Consider the following 25312-nt stretch of genomic DNA (forward strand, 5'->3'; position numbering starts at 1 on the left):
GTCGATATCTTACCAGTGCTGTAACTCGATTCAGACACATCTTTTAAGCGAAATAATACTAAGTTTGTGGTTTTTCAAAATTTGCTCTCTTTTCCGAGGTGAAGAGAGCGCAATCCTGAACAAAATTTATTGAGGAATTGGATCAAATTATTTGCTTAGGGCTGAGAGGGCCAAAGCTACTAATATTAAACGGAATATCAAAATCGAGGAATATTAACGTCTTGTCGTGTCCGTCAGTATATTTACGGTATATTTTGATAATGGCTTGGTATATTTGGGTATATTTCTGTGGGTCAGGCGGTATATTTTATTGATAAATCTTGTGGGTCTGTCTGTCCTTCGGAAACTAGAGCTGTCAAACAATTGATAGTTGAGCCATCGATAGTTGTGAATGTTTTGAAAAAAAAAAACAGTCGATACTATCATAATAATTATTAAAAAACCATTGAAAGCTTTTAGGAACGTGTCCATTGTAAAAATTAGATGCCAACTGTCAATTTGGTTACAAATTTGTCTTCGTATTTTAGAGCAGCCAATCCAAACAATATCAAAAGCGCAACAACTGTAGCTCGATACTATCATGACGGTGATAGTAGCGGATAGCAGCAAAACATCGATGCTATCGATAGTGCCCTCGATGGTTTGACACCGACAAATAAAGAACAATAAATCCGTTTGTTGCACAAAAAATACATAAATTTAATCGCAATTGATAATAAAGTACTGTGCTTACACATACCAGTGCTTGTGCGTGTGCGGTGGCCGTCGGTGGAACAACATTGTTAATTAGAGCATCGAAATAGAAGCGTGTACAAAGTTGCGGAATTATCGTCGTGGTCGTGTCATTAGAAAAAGAAGAGAAGAGAGCGAGCGAACGAGAGCCGCCGCGACACCAGCCACCAGGCCGCAGTTGCCGCATTTGGCCGCCCGCACGCATAAAATATGATCAAATTGCTACGAAATTGATTTCAATTGGCGACTCAACAAAAGGTACGTTCGATAAACTGCTCATTTCCCTTCTCCACCCACCCCGCTCCACGCCTCTTCTTGTTCGCTGTGCCGCCGCCTCGGCTCGCATTCCTCATCGCGTTCTCTTTTCTCGCTTCAACATGTTCTTTGGTCGCCATTGGACATTGAATCGGCGGCGACCGCCTGGCTGCATTTACATAAAGCATGCTATGCCGCCTGCAGAAGCAGACGGCTCGCTTTAGCTAGAATTTCGACACTCGGATTCAAGCTGGTGGCAAGTGTCGCCTTTCTTTTGCCCATTGAACATATTTTCTAATTTCCTTTATTACACGGGCATCCGCGCGCACTTGTGTGTGTGTGTGTGTTTCAGTGCGTGTTCGTTCATGTTTCTGGCCGTGTGTGTGTTGTGTTTGGCAGAGATGAGTAATGCTGCGACTCTCGATTCCGTGGAGCGACAGTGACAGATGTGATTTTCTGCCTCCCAAAGGGTTCTACTAAAAATAAATGCACGCCCAGTGAAAAGTTGCATGTGTGCTCCCATTCCATTTAAACTTAACACTTTATTAAATCACTTGTAGAACATTTAAACAAAATAACCCTTTGAACCTGTTACACACACCTCCGATGTTCGTGACTAATTTTTGGCTCATCTCTAATTGGGTAGGGAGTGTGTGTGTCATGAAAGTTGAGTAGAAAAAACACAGTCTGCACGCCGCCGAGGCCGCATGGTAGTTCTATTGTGGTTTTAATTATGGTACCTATTTGATCATTGTCCGGGGATGCTCTCCACCAATCTTTCGCTGTTTATTTGGATTTTTTATTACTCCAAGACAGCTGTGCAGGGTTGCCAGATCGCTGGCGGCGCAAATGTTCCGGTAGCGGGGACTCTCCCTAACCTCAACCTGCAAATTTCGTTGATGTGTTTTTCTCTCTTTCGTTCGTACGTTACACAGCAAACGAAACTTCAATGTTTGGCGCCTGTAGCGAATCTTGAGACTCATTTGCACCCCTCCGAAAAGAACAAGCAACGGAGCAAGCCAAGTAATTGAGTTTCCCCAAAGAATGGCGCAGACAACACAGCCGCAGCAGGCAGCGCCACCGCCATCATCGGTCGGAGCAGGCACTGCGGCACCCGCAGCAGTCGGATCATCATCAGCAGCAGCACAGCCAGTTGCTGCAACCACACCCGTGTCGAATCCATCCACTCCGCAGCCTCCTAGCACCAACAATACCAACAACAACAACAATAATAGTGTGGTAACACCCGCTGGAAACAACAACAATAACGTGATGGCGGCACCCGTACAGGCCTTCACACCCGCCGGACAGCCGATATACAACCAGATGTACATGCCCGCTCATGGAGGACATCCGCATGCGGGCGGGCACTATGCTCCGGCCATGGTCCAGGCACCTATTCCGAACAACGTCTATGTGAACAATGTCACTGCCAATGTGAATCTGCATGGCTGGCCGCACTCGGTTCCCTACATACCCGGAGGAGGACAGGCCCACTACATGCCCCACGGAGACATGCCACAGGACCAGCAGGTAAGTGACCAGACGCTAAACAGCCAAAAAGAGAATCTCCCCACTAACAATTCGTATTCGATCTTCAGGGCAATCCATTGATGCAACAGCTGCAGCAGTTGCCCATTAATATGGCTCCCCAGGGCGTCAGTCCCAATCCGCATAATCCTGGCATGGGTGGGCGCGGACGTGGACGTGGTCGCAGCCGTGGAGGAGGTGGCCTGCGACGCAATGATTACCAGGGACCACGTCACCTGCAACAGCAGCAGCAACAGCTGATTCCCCTGTCCCAACAGCAACAACTGCAGCCGGACAGCGCCGGTGCTGGGGCACCGAACATGCAGCTGCAGCCGGACCATCAGCTGGTGGCCGGACCGCCCGAAGCGCAAATGCAGCCTGTTCCCTACTACGCGCCCCACCATTACGCCTACGGGCCGTATCCTGCTACCTATTTTGCACCGCAGCATGCGGCCCTGCAGGCCCCACCCAATGCTGCCGCAGCGGCGGCTGCCCAGCAGGTCACCGGCCATCCGCTCTACATGCCGATGATGTACAATCCGAACCCCATGTACAACTGCATGGGAGGCTACGTCTACCAGCATCTAATCCCACAGCCGGAGTACCCATACGTGCCCGAGGATGGCAGCCAGGCGGGCGGCGTAGATGAGCGTGGCCAGCAGCCGGACGGTGGCATGCCACAGATTTGGCATCCCGGCCCCATGTATGCGGAGGAGTACGCCGACGTGCTTCAGCAGCAGCAGCAACAACAGCAGCAGCTGCAGCAGCAGGTCTCGCACCCGAATGGAGTCCCTGGTCTCGGGGATGAGCTCAACCACAACAGCTTCTCGCTGCCCTCCTCGGAAACGGGCAGCATGCTGAGCCCCAGCTGTTCCGTCTACGAGGCGTCGATCCATGAGATGCAGCACCAAATGGGCGTCATGCAGATCTACGACGATGGACATATGGCCTCCCTGCAGACCATTCACCCGGTAGCTGGTCCAGTCCAACAGGTTTGTGCTGAATCCCCTTCCTGTTGCCCTTTCTTTCTATTAAATGATTTCTTTCCCTTTTTTGCGTATAGTACGAGGATGAGCTATCGGAATGCGGTGTGGCACCGCCTGGTGCCATTCCCGTGGAATGGTCAGCCCAGATACCAATTGCCGGTCCAGCAGCCATGTTGCCGCCACCTCCACAGTGGCAGGCGGGGCAAGAATGGCAACAACCGCCAACAGTAACAGTGGCCATTGAACAGCAGCAACCGCAAATGATTCAGGCGCAGCCACCACAAGCACCCACACCGACGCCACAGCAGCAACAGCCGCCGCCGCCGCCGCATCAGGATCAGCTGGGTGAGTGTAACTCACAATATTTGCAATAATAGATTATGGAAAGCATATGTTGATGGTATTTGTGGGGTATACGAGTAGTATGTCATTAATGACTCGCTCTTTGTTTGTGTATTCTCTCGAGTTGTTCCCATTTTCAATTACTGCCAAGTGGGAGAATCGAATCACTTGTTCATAATCTAAACTCAATTTGTTCGATGCCTCTTTTTGATAAGCATTGTTGGTTCGTTCACTCAATTCGAATGCCCTTTTCTGTGGGGTATATCGCGTTGGCAGAGCAGTTTGTGATGCCTCAAGGAGACTGTATGGATAGAAGGGGGGATTTCACGGCTTTAGGCAGCATATCCAAGCGTCGACTTGCCCTGGCTTCTCTTTTTCTCTATTTCTCTTTTATTGCATTTTCCATTTGTATTTTGGAATTTGTCATGGCATGCCTTCGATAACGTCGTGTTTAAATGCAGTTTGTTTTTTTTTATTTTTGCTTACTCTTGCTTTTCACGCTGCTCCGCTGCCGCTGCCGCTGCCACTGCCACTGCCACTGCTCTACTCAGCTTACGGTCGTTCGATGGAGTGTTTTCTGGGCAGGTGAAGTGGAGAGGAGCAGCCACTGCCTCGTCACATGAGCCACAGGGAAAAAAAAACAACATTGTCATCAGCAGTACATCGTACGTTTGGTTGTTGCTAGGCCAGTGGCTATGGCTATGGTTTTTGCTTTGGCTTTTGGTCCCCTGCCCTTATGTGGAGTTGGTGGTGCCCCACCAACAGGCACGGCACCGCTGCTGGCGTTGCATTTGTTGTTCGAAATGCTCTACCCCCTTTCTATAATCAGCTGCACAAGCGGCTGCCCTGCCGTCTTGTTGTTTGTCGTTTGTTTTGCACGCTTATCAAAATGAGAGCCGATGCAGAGTCCAAGCTGTGGTTACTTCTTGGCCCCTTATTCCCGCTCGGATTTGTCGTTAATACTAATTATTAATCACTTGAGGAATTGCATTCCCATTTTTGCAGCACAAAAGTCACGCCATAAATGGGATCTTCTGCCGCCTATTCGGTTGATCGAGAACCACTTGTACGAATCATAAATATCTTAATAGACGTATGAAGTGCTCGAATTGACAAACTGATTGGGTTCCAGTCGCTGTCTCCCTCCGGCTGTTACACTCGTTCCCCTTTCGTTGAATGTGCCAGTTTTATTGCTGTTTTGTTAGCACTTGGTGTGGTCTGGTCTGGTCTGGTCTCTCGGCGGGGCATTCGTATAAATAGCGCCCGATAGCAGCTACCCAAGTGTTTGTCCATACACTAGTCGATTGATAGGCGATATCGATACGGCCGGCTCTGTGGCCTCTACAATTAGTAATGTTCGTACATAGCTCTACCTATAGCCAGACCCCTAGGCTATTGATTAGCCTAATCAAATGGGGGCTCTGAGAAGGTTTACGATGCCACAGTCATGTTCTCCTTTCCACCCAGTAAGCGGCGGCGCACGACACCCAAGAAGAAGGCCTGCCCTCGAAGCTGGTAGAGCTCTACCGATAAATGCAACACGTTAAGTCTGAAAGAAAGAGGTTTTTTTGTTTTGTTTCACTATCTGTTTGGTTTGATCGATGGATTTTAGAGCAGCGTTTTGTTAAAACAGATTATAAACAGCGCCACATGTGCTTCCGCTTGACTAAGGAAATATACATAACACTGAATATCTTTGCGAAATGTTGTTAAAATGTATGGCAATTTCTTTATTACTATTTATCGATCTCCTCCTCTTTGCTCTCAATCTCCACAAACACTTATTGTTCTTTTGGTTTTTTACCCGCCCATTCTTATGCGTATAACAGTTTTTTTTAGAATATTTCTTGCATTTTTTGTATTTTTTTGGTAGCTGCGTCGTGTAGCTGTAGCTTTAATGTTTTTCGTTCGCTTATTGCTTTATTGGATTTCTAAATATTTTTTTTTGAGTTGAATATTTTTTTGTTTTCAAAAAGGTATATGTATTGTATGTATAACACGTCAACGTACAATATATATTTGTCATCTCTTCTCTTCTCGATTTGCGACCTCTTTGTTCCTCACGGTGTATAACAGTATAACAGAAGGCACAACAAGCCTTCAAAAATGTATTTTTCTTCTTTTATTTTTAGACTCTTTTATTTCATTTGCTTTTTTTATTGGCGTTTCCTCTTTGCTTTTTGCTTTGCTCTTTCCTTTCTTTTGATGTTTCTCTATTCAGGTTTATTTATCTTTTTCTGTATGTGGACTTTTTGAAATTGTTTGTAAAATGAGACATAAAATTTGTAATTGTTTTTGGTTTTTTTTTACATTAATTATTTAAAATTGAAAACAATTTTAGTTTTTATTTTTAAAGTTCCGCTGTTGTTGTGTTGTTGGTTTTTTTGTGTGTGTTTGTGTTTAGTTTAGTTTTTGTAGCATTTCTCGTTTCTTAAAAAATATAAAATTTATTAGTTTTTAATAGTTGTTGCCGCCGTCGACTCTCTTTCTTTTTAAGTTTTATTCGGGCCACCCGCTCCAGATCTCTAGAGACTCTACAGACACGTACATAAACTATTTCTAGCACTACTCTTTGCTACATTTTTTACTCGTTAAAGATACACGTTAGAATTCTCTCGCTACTTTTGTATGACACATTTTTTTGTTTTGTTATAACAGCTCGGCGTTTTTTTTGTAACAACAACAACAACAACAACTATAATTCCTATAATTATTACACAATAATCATAAATCTTTAATAGTATTAATAGTAATCGTAAGGTTTTTTCTTTAATAACAAAACAAATAATAGAAATTATTTTATACAAATATTTTGTGTGAGTTTTTGTTGCTGTATAACAGTTGCAAAACTATAATCGATATCATTAGTATATCAGTTTAGCCCATTGTTGCTTTCTTTTTCTTTTCCTTGCTTCTTTGTTGTTGTTTTTTTTTTTTGTTGTGTTCTTGGTGATTTATGAGCATATAATATTTGTTTTATTAGTAGCCATAAAAGCTGAAGGTCTCTTCCCCTCCGCCCCTGGAATCTTATCTGAAAGCTAAAGCCAAGTTTCTTGTAGAAATTCCAGCATAAAGCAATCCTCTATGCTGCTGCTGCTGTTAGTAATAGTTTCTGCTGCTGCTGCTGCTGGGGCTTTATATAGTATATATCATTTATATTTACGATCCTTGTATATATGTTTTTAGTTTTGTGTGTGTGTGTGTGTGTGTGTGATCTCTTTCTCTCTACAATACTCGCTTTTCATTCGACCCGCTTTCTGTATATAAGTTATAGAAAAATATCTGGCTGGATCCTTCAATCGTTCCCTGGTGTTCCCCCTCTTGCCTATGTGTAAATTCATCTCTTTTCTGTGCCCCACGTGCCTACGGCCCGGCCCCTTTTGAATACTTAGAGCTTTGATTCCGATGTCATTGCTTCTGCGGCCTTCTTCTGTTGCTGCGGAAACATCGGGTGTGGCGGCTCCTCGTGCTGCGGACTGGCCAGCGTTTTGATGATCTTGGGCACTATGGTGATGGGTTGATCCTCGTCATCCTCCGCCTCCTCATCCTGCTCCTCATCGATGGGCGTGAGAGTCTCCACATGGACGGGCGTCTCATCCGCGGGGCTGCATCGCTTCAGGCAGGGTGCCAAAAAGCTGGTGATCGTCGAGATGCCAAACAGCGCGCCGGCCATGTAGAAGGGCAGATCGTACGTGTGCGTTATATCGTAGATGGCGCCGGCCAGGGGGGTGCCAATCAGAGCGGCGAATCCTCTGAACAGGATGAGCAGGCCAAAGGCATTGGTGAGCTTGTCCAGGCCGAGCAGATCGACCAGGATAATTGACGTTAGCGAGATGTAGCCAGAGATAGCCAAGCCAAAGAATATCGACATCGTGATGTACGCCGAGTAGCTGTAGCATAGCGGGGTGAGGGTCACAGCGATGGTCGACACCAGCAGGCAGCAGTTGTTCAGCAGCAAAGAGTTGACCTGCGGCAGATCCGCCACCCAGCCGCAGAACACGCGACCCACTGTATTGGTGATGCCAATGATGGACAGCAGCATGGCGGCATCTCCCTTGGGTATGTTGTGCTCCTTGGCCGCATCCACCAGATACACAAAGGGCACGTATAGGCCGGCCATGCCAAAGATATTCGACACTCCAATCAGCATGAAGACGGGATCCTTGAGCAGACTCACATCCAGCATGGTGTTCACCACAGACTTAACCGAATCGGGTATGCCCAGGCACGGGCAAAGGTCGTACTCCTCGCGATGCTTCTCGGCGTCCTGCAGGCGATCCAACTTATGCACACTCTGCATGCTCTTCTCGTACTTCGTGAGGGATAGAACTGAGTTTCGATAGCCAGCCAGGGACTTCTGTGACTGATACTGCGGCAGATTTGTGACGGAGCCCGAGTAGAAGATGTCCTTGCGGGACATGGGTCGCACCATTTTGCCGCTGCCACTGCTGCCCTGCCGCTGGGAGAGCGACATTTTTGACGTGGTGAAATCTCCGCCACCGCCCGCCTCCAGATCATTGCGAGAGGTGGCTCTGATGGCCGCCAGCGATGGTTGAAAGCGTTCCGATGCCGAGGTCTTGCGCACGCGATTGAACGAAGGCACGGAACCGTTCTTGGGCAGACCGTGATGGTCGCTGGCCAGAAAGGCGGGCTGTGAGGCGTTCCTGGTCATGGCTCCCCCATCCTGCGAGTGGTACGGACTGTTATCCGATTCGGAGTTGCGATGCGGCCGACGTGGGGGACGTCCGCCAGCCGAGAGCTGTCCATTGCTGTCGGCATTGGGCGGGGACTGGTGCACGTCCACCACCTTTGACTCGGTGATGGTTGGGAGCGTGGACACGGGATGCAGGCCGCCGGCCTGTTGGGCCAGCAGCTCCAGATTGAGGCTCGAATGGACGCCAGGGTCCGCGTTGAGGGGCATCTTCAGTTTCCGCTCCATGGTGCCATCCGGCATCTGGACCATGAAATGCGAACCTGCAAAGGAGCCACGCTCCAGCTGCATCTGCTTCTCCTCGTACATGCGCTGCATCAGGGGCTTCACCTTCTTCTTTTTGGGGTATGTGAGGGGTCGCATCATGGCGCCAAAGATGGCACAATTGAGGATGAGGCCGGCAAAGATGAGGATGGAATTCTTCCAGCCATACTCCTCCAGCAGGTACGTGGCAAGGGGGGCAAAGGCAAAGGTGCCAAAGCCCGAGCCACACACCGCAATGCCCGTGGCCAGCGAACGCTTCGTCTCGAAGTAGTAGCCCACGGCCACCACCGCCGGCAGGTAGATCATTCCAAAGCCGAATCCACCCAGGAATCCATAGGTGAGCATCAGCGTGCTCACGGAATTGCTGAAAGTGCTCAAAACAAAGGCGATGCAGGCGATGATGCTCCCAGCGATGCATACCGTTCGACAGCCGTACTTGTTGGCCAGCGCCGAGACAATGGGTCCGGCCATGAGGTACACTCCGGAGAGGAGACTCCCCACCCAGGCCACGGTGCCCTTGCCCTCGTGGAAGTAGGCCACAAATTCCTCCAGAAAGATGCCGAAAGTGTAGGCAATGCCGTCGACGATCATGTTGCACATGAAGCTGGCAAAGCAGATGACCCAGCCATAGCCACCGTCCGGCGGTGGCGGCAATTCCCCATATTCGCTCTCATCGTCCTCATCCTCGTCGTTCTCGTCCTCCGGAGTGTCGTTCTGTTCGGCGGTCAAATGGGCTGCCTCCTCGCAGGTCAGCTCGCTGTCCGTCCGATCGAATTTGCGCAGGCGTGCCGCAGAGTTGCCCGACACAGCGGTATTACTTCCGCCATTGGTATCCACCATGATGCAGCGGTACTTGTGATGATGCGTCTATTCCGTTAATGCACACGCACACGCGACGGAGCAAAAGGAAAGAGTGCAAGTGCAAGGAGAGAGAATGGTTGAAGGAGGAAGAAGTGTGTGCGCCCGCGCCCGCGCCTCGTCTGTTCCCGTTCCCGTTTTCGACTGGCGATGTCGAGAATTCCGTTGCCGACGTTGTGACTCTTTTTTTTTTATCTTTGCTGCTGCTGCTGCTGCTGCTGCTCTCTTTCTCACGCTATCGTTCTGTCGCTCTCTGGCTCACCCCCTCGGACAGCCAAGCAGCATTTGCCACTGTGTTCTCTCTCCCTCTCCCAAGCTTTTGCACTCAGTCTCTTTTAATATTTGCTTTTGCTCTCACTCCCTCTCTCACTCTTCCTGTCTTACTGCGACTGCATGCGCCGTTATGTGTGTGTGTGTGTGTGTGTGCGTGTGTGCTTGCTGGCTGTTGTTTTTGTCAATTGTTATTGAGTTTTGTTTTTGCTTTCATTTACTTTTGATAAATAAATTTATTTATTTATTAGCGATAGATAGGCGTAGGCCGTGTGCATATATTCAAAATATCTATCTATAAGGTCTCTGCTGCTGCTGCTGCTACTGCTGCTCGCGTCGCACTTCTTGTCTATGTGCACTTTGAGCTCTTTACACTAAAAAATTAGTTAATACTTTTAACTTTTTAAAAACTGTGTCAAGTCACGCTTTGTTTGTGCTTTTGCGAATTGGAATATTTAATAGATTTTCAAATATTTATTTTCGAATATTTAATTATGAGGATTTTTGTGTGTTTTTTTGTTATATTTTGCATTTGCAATTTTTGTCACGTTTTGTGCTGCTGTGCTTTTGCTGCTATTTCTTGTTGTTTGCTTTAATTTTGTTTTACCGTTGCACTTGCAGCTGCATCGCTGAGGTCACAGCAGAATGTTTTGTTTTGGTTGTTAGCTTTAGCTTGCTTCCTTCTCCTCGAGATTTCCCTGACTTTGCCACTTTTTTGTTGTTTTTTTTTTGTGTTTGTTCTTTGGTTTCTGCTGCCTTCTGTCTTTGCTTTTAGTTTTGTTATTTCTTTGCCCGTCGCTGCCTTTGCCTTTGCTTCTGTGTGTCAGATTCTGTTTCTGCTCTGCTTCTAGTTCATGTGCTTTTTCGGCACTGCTGGTTTTTTTTTCGGGGGTGCTGTACGTGTACGTACGCTACTCTCGATGATAGGTACGGTACGTAGCCAGCCGCTCTGTACGTCGTAATAGTCACTGCCACTGCCACTGCAATTGTATAATTAATTGGTGTCTTTGAGTTTTATTGAGCATTGAATATTGGTTTAAAGAACGTCCTCCGGCCAACGGATGAAGCGGCGGTGACCGCTGAAAAACCGTTGTGATCGATAAACGGCGGAGCGGCAGTGAAGCACGGTAGAATTTACACCACACCACACACACGGCACACGGTTGGGCTGGGAAGAGGGGAGTAAGTAGACGACACTCACGCCGAGCTTACGTGGTTCTCATCGTCAACACACAACATTCACGCGTCCGGACACTTTCAGCTGCATTTGCATTTTCCGCCCCAAACCAACAACCCGCGCAGCTGTTGTTGCTGTTGTTGTTGCTGTTTTGATTTTTGTTTGTAATTTTCAATTCAAATAATTTTGACTTTTTTCTTTGTGCTGACCGCTTGTACAGCGATGGCAGAGTCGTCGTATTGGGTCGGGGTGGTGGGGATAGGAGGAGGGTTTCTTTGATGGTGGTGGAGATATATAGAGAGATGCCAACGAAAATAATAAGGAACACAGAACACACGTCGCTCCGCGTCTCGGTTCTCTCCGTCAATGTTCCACGTTCTGTTCTTGACTGGTGCGCCGTTCGCTGCGGAATGAAAATTCGTCGTAACCAAAAGCCAAGAGGCGGTAGCAGCAGCAGCAGCAGCAGTAGTGACAGTGCCACTGCCACTGTTATACGATATACAAAGCACACATAGCGGCAGCAGTAGCAACAAAGACAATTTGAAAAACGTTGTAAAACGGCAAAAACAAAAAAATACAAATGCGAAAACTAAATGGCTCTCTCTCGTTCTGTCGCTCTGCGTTAGAATGCATTTGAAGTTCAAGCTCACAGAGCGCAAGCTCCACTCTCGCGAGCCGCCATGTGAAAGAAGCTCTCGCTCTCTCTCTCTCTCTCTCAGGTGAATTTTTTTTTTTTTTTTTTTTTGGCTCTCTTTGGGGGCTTTGCAGGTATATGATGATGAGCCTTTGACTTTGCAAGGGGTTGACGCTGGTTTTGGTTCTCATACGCCTGAACAGCTGATTGAACAGCAGAGAGTGAGAGTCGAGCCGAGCAAGCCGAGAAGGAATTCTCAGAGACAGAGATTTGGGCAAACAACCCCCCTGCGGTGCCCCTACTCCAATGGGGTGGTATTTTATTTGAATTGTTGTTTCTGTTGCCGAGGGAAAGCCTGAAAAACCGGTAGCCGCTGGCGCGCCACATGGCGACCAAGCGACCGACCCCCGTATAACAGTTCTTTCGTATAACAGAGCAGAGCTAATGCCTCGAAGCAAAGAGCATACGACAAAACTGTTGCGCTCTTTAGTTGCGATTTAGGTTAAAGGTTAACCTCTCTGTCCGACCGACCGACCGCCCGCCCACACCCCACCCCCAAAGACTTTTACTTTTCAATCCTACGCATGTATGTGTGTGTGTGGTGTGGGGTTGTGCGTGTGGGAGAATAGGTTTTTCGTATGCCGCCTTTTAGGCGCCGACAAAACTACCATTCGAGTGCGAAGATTGTATAATCCGTACATTATCTTAGCGTGTTTCCACCTATAAAATGCATTCGACATGGACAGCGTGATAAGCTCCCGCCGACGTCGCCGCCGCCGGTTTTACCCTCCTCAAGTATCTCGAGTATTTCAGCCCTTTTATTTTGCGTCTCGCGTTTGTTGCCAGGTCATAAAAATCGTACGAAAAAAAATGTGCTTTGGTTTCTGGTTTATAACAGTTTGTTGCTGCTGGTGGTGGTGGTGCCATGTGCTATGGTCGTAGACGTAGACCACTTTGGTGTGTGTGTGTGTGTGTGTGCTTTTTTTTGTATTCTTAAGAGACTCTTGAGGCGGAATGGCGCTATGCCGCTCTCTTGCTTACCAAGACAGAGCGAGAGAGAGAGAAGGGTTCTCTCAAGGGGTGGCTTAAGAAGTGTATGGTCGCTCGGTCTATTAGTCTTCCTTTGGGTGGTTGGTTGGTTGTTGGTCGGTCAATGTCATTCATAAAAATTCCATGCCACAAACCAACACACACACACAGATAAACTCTTGGGGGCACACACACACACACACACACACACACACACACAGAGGCATGCACTCGATATTGTGGGTCAACGCCAGAGGGCGCCTCTTCCTGCCAGTGCCTTTGATTCCCTCTGCTCTCTGCCTTGGCTTTTTCCTGCCTCTTCCTTTAGTTTTTTCCTGCCTGCCTGCCTGTTTGTGCCATAAGTTGATTTGCAAGCTTCCTCTATGATTAGCGCATTAGAAGAGCTCAAATGGGCAACGCCTCCGCATTTTCCTTGAATACTTTTGCTGTGCAAAGGAAATGGCTATTTAGTGAAAGGCGCGTGCATAAAATCCACTCAAAGGGAAATATAATACGCCAGCAGCGGCAGAGCAAAACTGTAATGCCACAGGCACAGGAACAGCAACAGCAACAACAACAGCCAAGAGCGCGTGTGCCGCCTCGCATATCGCACATAGGATTAAATTATAAATGCATGAAACATGAAATGCAAAACGCAGTATCAGGACCAGGACATGGCTTAATCCCTCCTACACGTGGCACGCGGCAAAGCTTGACCGCTGCAATCGGTTGACAAGGGGCGAAAGAGAGTGGAGGGCATTCAGATGATATGCCGCACATGCGGCAGCAGGTGTCTTTAAATTAGTTGCACCATTTGACAAGAATGCTGGGTGAATTCCGACACTGTGGGAATGGGGCCAAAACACACACAGAGAAAAAGAAGAACATTCTAGAGGCAGGAACGAGGAGGCGCAATCAAAGGGGAGGCTAAGAGATGGGCCTCTATATATCACAGATGTTCGCAATGAATGATGGCAGTAGAACCATCCATGACAATCCTTGAGGCAGAAGGTCTTTCACATAGAGAACAGAGGCGGAGAGAGAGAGAGATAGGGAAGCAGCTTCCTTCTCTTGCTACATCTTCTGTTCTTTTCATTATTCCAGAAAATAAAAAGGTTGAATGAACCAAGCGACGGCCATGACGATGCCTCTGAGCAGTTCAATAAAAGCCATGACAATCCACCAGAGCACCCCCACCCGCACCCCCTTTGTGCCACCACCTTCCTCTGTGTGTGTGTGTTCCTTCCTCCTACTGTTAAGCACGGGGGAGGTGCTAGGGGGGCATTTTCTTTGTTAATGAAAATGAAAATTGTGCAAACGTCGCGTTGTGTGCAGTCAATGTGCTTTGTTTCGTTTTTTACGCTGTTCACATTTTCTTTTGCCGCTTTGCCTCTTACATACATACATATCTAGCGGATACATAGATAAACATGTGCACAGGTACAGCTACAGCTACAGCAACATCTCATAGATACACACACACACACAGTATCTATCTATCTAGTAGTAGGTATGTATGACGCAGTTTGTGGCGGCTGTGACATGTTTTACCTACCTTGCTGCTCTCTGGCGTTGCGTAGTCAATTGCCCGCGCTCAACTTGTTGCTGCTTTTGCTTAGTATGCAACGCGTTTAAGCCGCTCGAGTCTGGCCTCTGTTTGGGGTCTGTCCTGTATATGTATGTACATCTGTCAGATACATTTGTATCTAGCCCATGGCTGAATGGAGCCGCGCTCTCTTCGCACTTCGCTCTACGCTCTACGCATTTATATGCTAATGATGTGGGAGTTCAACAGAAGTGGGTGATGAAAGGATATACTACATGACAACAGACGCGCGTGTCCTTGGCACTGCGCCCTGTCCACCCCTGTCGCTCAAATGTCAGTTTACCTTAGCTCTCGCTCAGTCAATGCGACCCCCGGCCTTGCCCTTGCCTCCCCTTATGACATCTCTCCCTTTCTTGCATATATATTGTATATAATTCCACCGATATTACACCATTTGCTCCCGCTAACTTTATTGTTTTGTTACTTTTTTACTTTCCTCTTATGATGATGCTGATGATGAGGATGGGAGTGCTTCTGCTTCTTCTGCTCCCGGCATGAAGCCAAGGCGAAGGTCGCTCATCTGTTGTAGAATTATGCAATTTTCACTCTCGCAATCGGAATCGGAATCGCACTCGCCATTTCATTTATTGAGAGAGAGAGAGAGAGAGTGAGCGAGAAAGTCTTTGGGTATTATTTATTGTAAATTGACACAAATGAATTCAATTGAATTGCAGTAGAAACAAAACAATTGCCAAAGAGAAGCTACCCTTAGCAGGGTGTCTCTGCTGTTAGCTTTTGGTTGCCTGTTTTCCTGTTGCCAAGGGGGGCGCAGGCTTTTCCCGCGCTGTAGATTAGCTATCATATTTCCATGAAGGGGCAGCCGCAGCCACAGCCACAGAAGAGTCAGCGGATAAAGTACTGAGAATGCCGCATAATAGTAGAAAGCCATGATAAAGGGGTGGGGGTACGGGGGGTACGGGTAGCATTCAAATCAATAGCGTGGTCGAATCGTTACGCATACAAAATGCCTTCTTCGCCGCTTACGAAACTTTCCCATTCCCCTCCCCCACCACCATTTCTCATCCTGTGTTCACTCCACTTCCACATGCCGCCCCACATGCACTTGTACCGCCGCGCAAACACATATCATATTCACATTTTTATATACATATACTATATATCTCAGCATTTTTATGCGTTATGTGCATTCCTTTGTTTCCACGCTTAACCCAACTTTGGACGGACTTTGGTTTGTTTTTCTTGTACCGTACCCCTTTGCAAGGGGTAGAGGGTATGGTGATATCAAGGGGATGTTTGCAGACCTGTAAAAAAGTCCAGATTTATTGGGCATTTGTAGAAATATGAATACTGCAGTTCATACAAAAATTCACTCTCAAGTTACAACTAAAGCAACTGCCCTAAAAATAACTTATAAATGCTAAACAACAGAATTTGTTACCAAAATTATAAAACTTAGCTTAGATAAATTATTTTCAATGCGAACTTCCTTCAGTAGAGGGTTCTATCAATTGCCATTTGCTGAGGTGTATCTTTGGCTACTTAAATAAAAAAGAGAATGAGAAAAGAGCTGCCATTCGATGCATCAAATTGTATCAGAACCGAATGAAGACCTGAAGGGTATCAAAAGCTTCGACCACTGTCCGCTGGTTACCCCTTTCTGTTCCATCTTTTATTATTTCCCTATTTTTGTGATGGTGTGAGTCAGTCAGTGACTGATTAACAACTAATCAACAATTTCATGTATTTGTACTCGTATCTACATACGCGCATAAAGAGTGACAGAGAGAGAGAGGGTGGTGGTGCATATGGGCCTAAGAGATACATTTACAAGTATATAGAACGATACATATTCTTGCATGTATATAAACATATATTCTAAGTCTTGTGATAATTGTTTTGTGGTCAACGAACGCGTTTTGTTTTGATTCCCAAATGAACCATGAAACTCACTCGATTGTTTGTTCACTTTTCACTTGTTGTTGATTCTCTCAATTAAAAGCGCCCCCATATCGTGTTTGCATATGCCATACTCCGTAGATCTCTCGCTTTGTGGCTATGGGGGCTATGGGATCGAAGCTCAATAAGCTCAAATTACTCATAGAGAATAAGCCTATATGTGTGTGCCCCTCAGACGCTGCCGATGCTGTTTGCCTCTGCTGTCTGCCGCTTCTGTTGCTAGCTAATAAAAATTGAATAAAATCGCGCTTTCAATAACAGCAACAATTAGATTGATGGGCAGCGCCGCTTAATGCGAGAACAAGTAAGGGGTATAAGGGGGTGTATTCTACATGTCCATAAATGAAACACAAATTTGACCCATTTTGGTTGATTATTTTGGATGGGATCACGGATACCAACATTTGTTACGAAATTCAATGAAGCTCTAAGCAACTGTTATACACACTGCATACTGTTATAATTTTGAGGGCAGTTATAAAAGTTTGTGGATGTGAATGAAAGCGAAAGCGAATGGGTATTTGTAGTATATTCAGTTTTATTACGAATTTTTGTAAGCAATGTTTATTAGTTGTGCTAGTATTTTTCGTTAGTAATATTCAGTATTTTTTTATTTAGTATTTATATTTTAAATTTTTTATAGAATTTATTATTTTGATGGTGTTTTTGAAGTTTTAGTTTGGGGTTCTTTTAAGCCTTTCCCCATCAAAATTCGAAGTGGAATGAAGTGCAGGAACAGCAATACTCTAATGGATATTTATAGTTCCACTACTATCCATCTCCTCTACTCTCCATTCTTCCCTTTTTCCGTCTCTGTTTTCCACTATTCCCATCTAACGCATTGAAATGACAAATGGAAATTAAGTACAGTCTCGTATTCGTATTCGTATTCTCTCTCGTTTTGTGTTTCGTGCCTGACAATTTCCTTGTTTGCTATTGTTGTTATTTCTGTTGCTATTGTTGGTGCAGTCAACTTATTGCAATTTACCTGTGCACTCATGTCTGTAATTATCCATCCAACCTTGTGACAGCACACGGATCGAAGCCCCCCCCTGTCTCTCACTCTATCGCACTCGCTCTCTCTCTCTATAGAACCCCCCCATATATTCTATCGTTATGGTAACGTATATCAAAAGCTGTTGCTATTGCAACCCAAAAGCTAACACCCTGGCATAGATTTTTTTTCCATATATACTATAATATATATTTCCACTATTTTTAATGCATTAATCTCTATGGCAGCAGCTGCGGCTGCTTCTGCGGCAGCTCCACAAATTTCCATACAAATATCTCTGTTTGTAGTTGGTTTTTATTTTCGATTTTGTGCTATATTTATTGAAGTATTTAATAATTCTGTGAGAGAGTCGCTCGTTAATTGCTAATTGAAATTAATTAACACATTCAGAATTCCATGGATATCTATCTCCAGAGAGAGTGGGGACATTCGGGGTAATGTTTGTTTGGTTTGCTCTCAGACTGACTGTCATATGATGTTCAGCAAAGGGGCCTCCCTTTCGGAGGTGGTGGGGAGTGGAGTATGGAGAGGGCGGACACTTGATAAGTAGGCGTTTAGCACCGCCTATCTTTCAATTGTCGAACGAAAGCACTTCGTTAGAAGTACTCTGCTAATGTGTGTCTAAATACTGCCTTTTTGTGGATCAAAGGAATTGTCAAATATATGTGCCATATGCATGTAGTTTTAGCACGTTTTGAGATACGTTTAAAAATAATTACAAGTACATTTCGCAACTCAGAATGTGGACCAGAAATTGTGTCTACCAGAAAAATGAGAATTTATAAATTTTCTGCTTGGAAATTTGGTGATCTGCCAGCCAGGAATTTCGGGAATTTGATGACAAACTAAATGGGGAAGTCTTCTGCCCTAATTTTCATCGAATTTAAAAGAGATTTAGGCAGATTTCATGACCCATTTCCCATGACTGCGATTGCATTTTATTGATTCATTTCAAAAAATTCGTTGCCTCATATCATCTTGGGACAACATTTTGCTTCTGTTTTGTCATCGATTGGGATGACGTTGGGATGTGGATCATGTGAATGTTTACTCGTCTCCCGTTTTGTCCCTTGTTCACTCCTCTGTTGGATTAACCTTGTTCCTCATCCCTCTCTGTTTCACTTTTTCACTTTTCCCATCATTTCTTATCGCATCGCATGTCGAATAATGTATTTTATCTTTCGTATACCCTTATCTCGGAGGCAATCGAGTGCCGAAGTTCGCCTATACAATGGGGGGGAGTTTTATTGTGATTTAATAATCATTTTTGTATTGGCGGCTTGTCGATTGCCGAACAAATAGTCTTGTTTTCGTGTACCCCCCGCCCCACACTACTCAGGTTTTTGACATGGATTAGTTATGTTTTCTATTTGCACTGATAGCGGCCCCCGACAGGCAATCTGTTGGACAAAATTGAAGGCCTGTTGGGCGGTCGGTCTGCTTATCACTGCGAATAGTATTTTGTAGAGCAGTAAACCACCACAGCAACAGCATCACAAGAGAACAGAGTATGGGTACGTCCATAACTCTCTTCGTTGGGTTTCACTCGAGTCAGAGGAAAATAAGAGTGAAAGGGGGGCAGGTCTTTGGGCGCGGGAGCTGTTTGATACTCTTTGCAGATCGTTTGTTCAGCCTGCACGTTAATAATACCTGCACTGATCAAACTTATCTTTTTCTATAAATTGATTTCAACTTTTGTTTGTGAAATTTTCTGTATCGCAGATGGTTCCCCTATTTGGGGACTTGACAAAAACAAATCAATTGAGTAAAGGGCGGCATACAAACATTTTAATTGCTGGGAAGAGCAAAATATTTACGATGGTACCATCCAGAAATTCATTATGTGTCTGTCTGTCGGCTGTTTAATGACGGAACAGAATTCGATCCCACAATAAAGTGCTGCGCTGCGCTGCTCGCTCGCTGAAGTTGAAGATTATTTTAGCATCGTTTAGCAATCAATTGGCATCAATTATGTGGGGGATATTGTAAATTAGTTTGTGGCTTGTGGCAATTGAATTTTTGTCGGCTGATCAGGCAAAAAAAAATGCCTTTTACTGATTCTCTATTTTGCTTTTTTCCATTTCTTTTGCAGTTGTTGAGAAAAATTTGATAAACAATAACAATGAAGTTCCTTTGGAGGAGATTCTGAGCAATGAAAAACAGCAGCAGATCGAAATGGAGTATCAGCAGCAACAACAGCAGCAGCAGCAGCAAGCACATCCTCCTCCACCGAAACAACATCAGCAAAAGTTGACCCAACAAATTGAGAAGCAGGCAACGAAAGTGGCTACCAATTTGGTAGTGGCAACAGTGGCACCTCAGCAGCAACAGCAGCAGCAGCAGGCAGCACCACAGCATCATCAACAGCAACAGACATCCCCAGTGGTGGTGCCTCAGCAGCAGCCACAGACCAGCTACCAGGAGATGCAACATCAGCCACAGCAGCAGCCACAGCAACAGCAGCAGCAGGCGCCACAGCAGCAAGTGCGAAAGCCGCCACAGCAATACAATCAATCGCAGCAGCATCAGGTGCGCCGCAAATACTCGTCGGAGTACAACCACCATCACCAGGGCGCAGGAGGCGGCAACAGCAGCGAGACGGGCATACAGACCACAAAGACCATGTCCTGGACAAACTCAGCGCAGCACAAGAAGTCTACGCAGTCCGTGTCGGTGACGGCATCGCCCAACAATGTGAACAACGGTCCAGGAGCTGCACCAGCAGCAGCAGGCGGCAGTGGAGGGTTCAGCAAATCCGGCGGCTACAGTCATACCACAAGGACGTACACCAATCAGCAGCATTACCAGCAGCAGCACTATCAGAATAATTATACGAACAACAGCAGCACCAGCAGCAATAGCAGCAGCAGCGGTGGCGGCGGCAACAACAGCAGCAGTGGCAGCAACAATCAACAACAACAACAGCAGCAGCAGCAGCAACAGCAGCAACAACAACAACAACAACAGCAACAGCCACAAGTGCGTACCTATGGAACGATGAAGGTGCCCTCGTCGCCGGTGGCAAGCAATGCCCCACTGCTAGAGCGGAAGAACAGTCAGCAGGGAGGAGCCACAGTAGCTGCAGCAGCGACAACTACCTCAACGGCGAGCATAACAGCAACGCCGAGCCATTTCCAGCAGCAAGAGACGGGTAATGCGACGGCAGCAGCACCTCAGCAGCAGCAATCACATTACCACCAGCAACAGCAGCAGCAGCAGCCACAACCTGCCACACAGCAACAATATGCTGCACCGCCAGCGGCAGCCACCAAGACCTACAGCAGCTATGCGGCCAAGCGGCAGCATACTGTGTACGAGCAGCCAGCCCTAAGCTCCGTGGTATCCTCATCCGCATCCTCCTCCAATTCCGCCAATCCCCAACCGCCTCTAAATCTGGCGCCGCCCGCACCACCCGCTTCGCAGAGCAACCAAAACAGCGCCGAGAGCTCGCAGCCCTCGTGGGCAAGTCTGTTTGCCAACAAGAAGCCAGTGGCCAAGGTGGCACCCTACGAGGCCAACAAACCAACGCCGGCAACGGCACCTTTAACAGTTATACAGCCAGTGCTGCAGTTGGCACCGCCGCAGCCACAGCTACCGGTGCAACCACAGCCGCAGGCCACTGTAGTAGTTGCAGCAACAGCAGCACCACCACCACAGCCTCAACCTCAACCTCAACCTCAGCTGCAGCCACAGGTGCAGCAGCAGCAGCAGCAGCAGCCACAGCCTCAGCCTCAGACACAACCTCAGTCTCAGCCACAGCCACAGCCTCAACCACAGCCACAACCACAGCTGCAGCCCCCACCAAAACCACAATTGAAGCCCCAACCACAACTGCAGCCACAGCCAAAACTTCAGCCACTTTTGCCCGCGCCGACGGCTCATCAGCAACTGCAACTCCCAGCGCCCGTGCCTGCGCCCATCACGCCTTTGATTACACCCGGAACGCTCTCCTATTCGGCTGCCTCTGCACAGGCGATGCCAGCGCCAAGTCCCTCGGCATCTATCAAACCACTGAAGCCAGAGCCTGCTGCGCGTCCGGCGGCCCAACTCGATGAGTGGACCAGCAAATATGCAGATTTCCTGACACGCCAAAAGACCAATTTGGCGCCCATTAGTCTGCGTCCGAGGGGACTGACCAATCGCTCAAACTATTGCTACATTAACTCTATACTCCAGGCGCTGCTGGGCTGCTCGCCGTTCTACAATCTGCTGCGATCGATACCCAAGCAGGCGGCAGTCCTGAGTGATGTGAAGACGCCTACAGTAAATGCCATGTGAGTAAGGGAATCAAAAAAAAAAAAGGGGAAACGTTGCCACAGACAAGTCAACAGACACCCAGGCACCTTGCTAGCGTTTGTGTTACGTTTGTGGCAGAATAAATGCCACGCGGCTTCGCTTTGCGTTCAGTGCGTTGTCTTCGTTCTGACGGCAATCGCTGGGCGTTGGAGTCGCGTGCACGTGCGCTGTTCTTTCAAGGAGAGTCCTCCCCTTCAATGGAGATTCTCTGCAGAAGCAGGCACAAACATGACAAATAGTCCATATGCCTTGAAGAGTATTCTAATGATTATTTTCTTCTTTCATAGGATGTCTTTTATGAGCAACTTTTTATCGCTGCCCAGTGGCCTGCGTCTGCGTTTGAACACCCTCAACAAGTCGGCCCAGAACAAGGGCAAAGATGAATTTGCCGGCACGGACCTGCAGTGCGATATTGCCTTTGAGCCCACGGATATCTACAAGCTGTGGAACGACAGCCGCGAGGAGCATGTCGAGGGTCGCCAGGAGGATGCTGAGGAGTTTTTGGGTTATGTTTTGAATAAACTCAACGATGAGATGTTGGAGGTAAGCTTTAGATACATATTCTATTAGATGCAATGATTAATAAGGTTGCTCGTATCTGTTTTTAGGTAATAAAACTGATTGCCAAGCCCGTACCTCAGCAGAATGGCCAAGAGCAGCCGGAGCCTGAAGATGGTGGTGAGGTCTGGCAGGTAAGTGAATGCCACATAAAGGGAATTCCTTCATTTAATTGAAATCTCTCTCTAGATGATCTGCAACAATCGCAACAAGGGCAGTGTCACACGCCAAACAGATTTTGGACGCACTCCCATCAGCGACATATTTCGCGGAGAATTGCGCTCCCGTTTGCAGCGTGAGGGAGAGCACTCCACGGATGTGATTCAGCCATTCTTTACTCTCCAATTGAACATTGAAGTGAGTAGCACCGTGGGAGGTACAACTCTAACTAACGAATTACTTACCCTTAAACTCTGTTTTGCTTAATCACAGAAAGCCGCTTCTGTCAAGGAGGCCCTTGAGATCCTGGTGGGTCGTGATCAATTAGAGGGCGTCACTGGCAGCAAGACCAAACAGGAGGTGGTGGCCTGGCAGCAAATGACCCTAGAGAAGCTGCCAGTTGTACTGATATTGCATTTAAAGTACTTTGATTACCGATCCGATGGCTGCACAAAGATCCTAAAGAAAGTCGAGTTCCCCGCCGAACTGAAGATCGATGCCAGTGAGTGCCAGTCAGCCTCTTATTCCATATCTGTATATTAATCCACTTTCTTGCAGAGATACTTGGCTCAAAGAAGACCTCCCAGAAGCAGCGTGCCTACCGCTTGTTCGCTGTGGTCTATCACGACGGTAAGGAGGCCTCCAAGGGGCACTACATTACGGATGTGTTCCACACGGGGTACAACAATTGGTTGCGCTATGACGACAGCTCGGTGAAACCGATTAGCGAGAAGCAAGTGCTGCAGCCGCATACGCCGCGGGTGCCTTATCTACTCTACTATCGTCGATCCGATACCATACAGCATGCCACACAGCCGCATCAGCAGCAGGCAAATGGAGGAGCTGCATCGGGAGGCGTTGTGGGAGGATCAACATCCAATTCGGACGCCAATAAGTGAAAGAAAAATTGTAACATATATCAGATATACAGATAACTATAAGTGCTAGGCGATATTGAGTGAGCGAGAGTGAGAGAGAGAGCGAGCGAGCGAGCGAGTGAGTGAAAGAATTTGGTTTTTAGATGCATATACATATACAAACAACATTAGCGATTAAGATATATATTCAAGTGGTATATTAAGCCAAAAGTCCAAAGCGCATGTGTGCGAGAAGAGAAGAGTGTGAGTGAAGCAAGGAACCATAGCTCTAAGCTTAGGATTTAGCGATTAAGATGACACGTTGAAACGAATTCGTTGTACAAAGAGTAGCTAGAGAGTGGCAGGAGAGATCGTTGTACAAACAGTAGCAAGAGAAAGCAAGAAAATTCGTAGCAGGAGTTCCAGAGAACGAACTCCTCTACAAAGAGTAGCGAGAGAGAAACGAACACTCAGTAAACTGAACAGCGAGAGAAAAAATATCATCTATAACTTAGTGCTAAAGAAAAAAAACTAGTTCCACCCCACTTTACCCATTTTCTTTAACCATTTCTCCATGGCACAAAATACTAATATAGCCATTATCGTTAGTCAGTGTATAGCCCCCTAACCTCCCCCTAGAATTCTTCGATATATGACAAAACATTTAGTGCTGTAAATAGTATACAAAATAACTATATATTGTACTGCAGTTGTATCGTGTGTGGCATGCAGCATGTGCATTTAGACGCCCAAAAATATATGGAATGCTTTGAATATGCTTTAAAAAGAATATATAGAAACCAGAAGACTCTCTTTCGATTGGGAGCAACAACCAGATCATAGAACCTACAACAAAAAACAAACACGTTCATCTTGTAATTTATTATTTTATGTTGTTTAGTTTTACTTAGGAATCCGCTTAAGGACAGGCATATATGATATATTATATCCATATATTATATATATTACACAAATTGTTATTCATAGTTAGTCAAACGTCCAACGCGACAGATGGGTAATACATAATACAGATTTTTGGATTCGTTGTGTTTGCGCCTTTATGATATTCGAAAACCACATTTATCGTAGGTCTAGGGTCGCATATATGTATAGCATATAATATAGGTTTATATAACATCTTAGAGAATTTTTTTGTGGGGATTGAAAGTTGAGATAATCTGAACTAAAAAAAGAAAACACTAACCAATCATTTACATATATTTTTTCATAGGCTATATAACACCATATATATTATTTATAGATATCGTGCCAATGTTTAAAAAAAAAAAAATCTTAAAAAAAAAGAAACAAATTTTGTAAAACTTGTCAAAGCTTTGTATAGTCATTCGGCTAAACGATAAGTGAGAATATAAAGATTATTACTCGATATAAAGACCATCATCATCGATATATGTGCTGATACCAGACAAGTGCTGACATTCAAATGGATATATGATCCATTCATGGAACCATTTGAATGTCAGGACTTTTGAAATATAATACAATATATTCTTAAGATAGAAGATGCATTGACACACCCACACACACACACATACACAGATATGACATACAGATAACCAATACAGTTCGATATATATTTTGATGTTATTCACACAGACACACACAAACACAAACACACATATGAATTATTTGTAAGCCCAAAATTATAGGAAAGCATTTTTTTGATAGAAACTTGTACGCGTCATCTAAGCGTTCTGCTAGTTAAAAAATAGGTTCCTAAAATTATACGAGAAAAATACCAGATAAAAACCACAAAAAAAAAATAACACAAAACATAAGGAAAAATGTTAGAATCGTAAATGGAAAAGCGATAAGCGAAACAATAATAACAATTAATAATATAATGGATAAAATGTAGTCTAAAGCCAAGCTAAAAAAAAAACCATCAACAATTAACAACAACAACAAAACAAATAACATTATAATACATTTAATTATAAATACAATTTATACAAGAAAAAAGAAAGAATACCAACCAAGCGAGAAAATTGGTGGCAAAAGACCTGAAAATGTATCAGAATAATGTTTATACTATATAAATAATGTATGTATATTTTTGCAAGCGAAATTATAATGTCAAACATATAAACGAAAC

The 25312-nt window shown here is 45.8% G+C and overlaps 2 protein-coding genes across 2 annotated transcripts; one reads left to right on the forward strand and one right to left on the reverse strand.

Annotated features, from left to right (window-relative positions):
- The first annotated feature begins 624 nt into the window (after window positions 1–624).
- LOC111072218 (polyhomeotic-proximal chromatin protein) lies at window positions 625–23574 on the forward strand. Its single transcript, XM_041593543.1, has 11 exons — window positions 625–990; window positions 1923–2520; window positions 2589–3509; window positions 3581–3848; window positions 19419–20950; window positions 21146–21600; window positions 21910–22165; window positions 22231–22314; window positions 22370–22537; window positions 22613–22841; window positions 22898–23574. Exons 2-11 carry the CDS (start codon window positions 2032–2034, stop codon window positions 23236–23238), a joined length of 4743 nt encoding a protein of 1580 aa, XP_041449477.1. The 5' UTR covers window positions 625–990; window positions 1923–2031; the 3' UTR covers window positions 23239–23574.
- Window positions 7031–9685, reverse strand: LOC111072219 (monocarboxylate transporter 3). Its single transcript, XM_022363944.2, has one exon. The coding sequence runs from the start codon at window positions 9658–9660 to the stop codon at window positions 7234–7236; it is 2427 nt and encodes an 808-aa protein (XP_022219636.1). The 5' UTR covers window positions 9661–9685; the 3' UTR covers window positions 7031–7233.
- Window positions 23575–25312: the final 1738 nt, after the last annotated feature.

The sequence above is a fragment of the Drosophila obscura genome, unplaced genomic scaffold (genome assembly GCF_018151105.1).
Source record: "Drosophila obscura isolate BZ-5 IFL unplaced genomic scaffold, ASM1815110v1 contig_1, whole genome shotgun sequence".
Classification (NCBI taxonomy): domain Eukaryota; kingdom Metazoa; phylum Arthropoda; class Insecta; order Diptera; family Drosophilidae; genus Drosophila; species Drosophila obscura.